This window comes from Humulus lupulus, chromosome 9 (genome assembly GCF_963169125.1).
Source record: "Humulus lupulus chromosome 9, drHumLupu1.1, whole genome shotgun sequence".
NCBI classification, from domain to species: domain Eukaryota; kingdom Viridiplantae; phylum Streptophyta; class Magnoliopsida; order Rosales; family Cannabaceae; genus Humulus; species Humulus lupulus.
Genome location: NC_084801.1, coordinates 12,357,299 through 12,358,960, shown reverse-complemented (window position 1 = coordinate 12,358,960; position 1,662 = coordinate 12,357,299). Strand labels below are relative to the sequence as shown.

The 1,662-nt window shown below is 36.6% G+C and overlaps 1 protein-coding gene across 1 annotated transcript; it reads right to left on the bottom strand.

Annotated features, from left to right (window-relative positions):
- Positions 1–865: 865 nt before the first annotated feature.
- LOC133801907 (glutaredoxin-C1-like) lies at positions 866–1,453 on the bottom strand. Its single transcript, XM_062240130.1, has one exon. The coding sequence runs from the start codon at positions 1,441–1,443 to the stop codon at positions 985–987; it is 459 nt and encodes a 152-aa protein (XP_062096114.1). The 5' UTR covers positions 1,444–1,453; the 3' UTR covers positions 866–984.
- Between the last annotated feature and the right edge of the window lie 209 nt (positions 1,454–1,662).

Sequence of the window (1,662 nt, the reverse complement as noted above, 5' to 3'; positions counted from 1 at the left end):
AGTATATATATATTAATATCAGTGTTTACTTAACATAAAATATCATCAATCATATTATGCTCTTTTTACTTTTTTTCTTCTTCTTATCTTTCCAACAGAAAGCTGACTTTCACAAAGGAATCAAATTCAAAAGATATACAATGTATATGGAACACACCAGCTTGCACATATTTTCTAAAAATAAATTTGGGTCTCTTTGATCAGAAATATTTTTTTTCGTCCTTAATATTTGAATGATGCCATTGATATATAATCAATAAAAGAAAAACAGAAAAAGCAACGGATTATGTCAGGAGGGATATCGATGCTTCATCATTTCCTAGAGGATTCCATGATCGATCGATCGATCAGCTTTGTAAAAAACATGGCAATTTATATATATATATATATAGGCATGCATAACCCCTCTGCCACACAATGTTTTTTTCGTACGAGAAGACCCTATTAACTCCTTTTTTATACACACAACCTCCCTATATATTTTACCCTAGATATTAATGTAACAAAAGATTCTTTCTTTTTCTGATGAAACCTTCCTTTATTTTCTCCCAGAAATATTACATTATAACATATAATAATAACTCATTTCAAGTTCCGTAATATATCTTTATTAATATAAATATATATATATATATTAAGTTCATCAAATATATATATATGAAACTATAGCAATATTACACCCAGATCATACTAAAATATATTTCCCTTCCTTCTTTAACTATGTATTTTGCCAAAAAAAAAATGAAAATTCATCTCTATTTTCTTGGAATTAAGAAAAAAAGTCAAAGGTACAAACTAAAAGTAAGATTATCTTAGAGAGATTAGAGAGTGTTGAGCACCCCTTTTTACACATCCAATAGTTTAGATATTAATTTATATAATATATAAGTTATAGACTATTTATAATCCTACAGTAAGTAAGAAAATTATTAGAAAAAAGACTAATTATAGTAAGGAAAGGGTGATTAAGAAGTGAACAGAGAGTCAAAGCCAGAGAGCTCCAGCGTCCTTGAGGAGAGGGACGAGGGTTCCATTGATGTGGCAAGCCATGAGGGTCTCGACGCCACCCAAGAACTTGCCGCCGACGAAGACAGCCGGGACGGGCTGGCGTCGTCCTCCGGCGCCGAGGAGGTCGAAGAGTACGGCCTCGATGTGGGGTCCGGCCACGTGTTGGTCGAGCTCGACGACGGTGGGGCCAACGCCGAGGCCGAACAGGAGCTGCTTCACCACCGTGCTCATACAACACCCGCTCATGCTGAACACAACCACGGCGTTGCACGACCCCAGCTGCCTCACCATCTCGTACGGACTACTACTCTCCAACCCCATCATCGCCAACCTGGAGGACGACGACGACGACGATTCTCCGCCGCCGTCGATGTTGATGATCTCCATCATCCTAGCTCCCTCCGTTGATGATGGTTTCTTCGCCACAGCTTGCATTGTTGGTGTATATATATCTGTATATATATATATATATGTGATGACCAGAGAGAATATTAGAAAAAGATAAAAGAGCAGCAGTAGTACTTAAAGAAAGTTGATGATGAAGAAAGAAAACAGTGACTTTTATAGTACTCGATCGACTGATCATGTGAGTAATAAAGAATCATGTTATGTAATTCTTTTTTCACCAAAAAAAAAAGGACTGTCTTTTAGGGT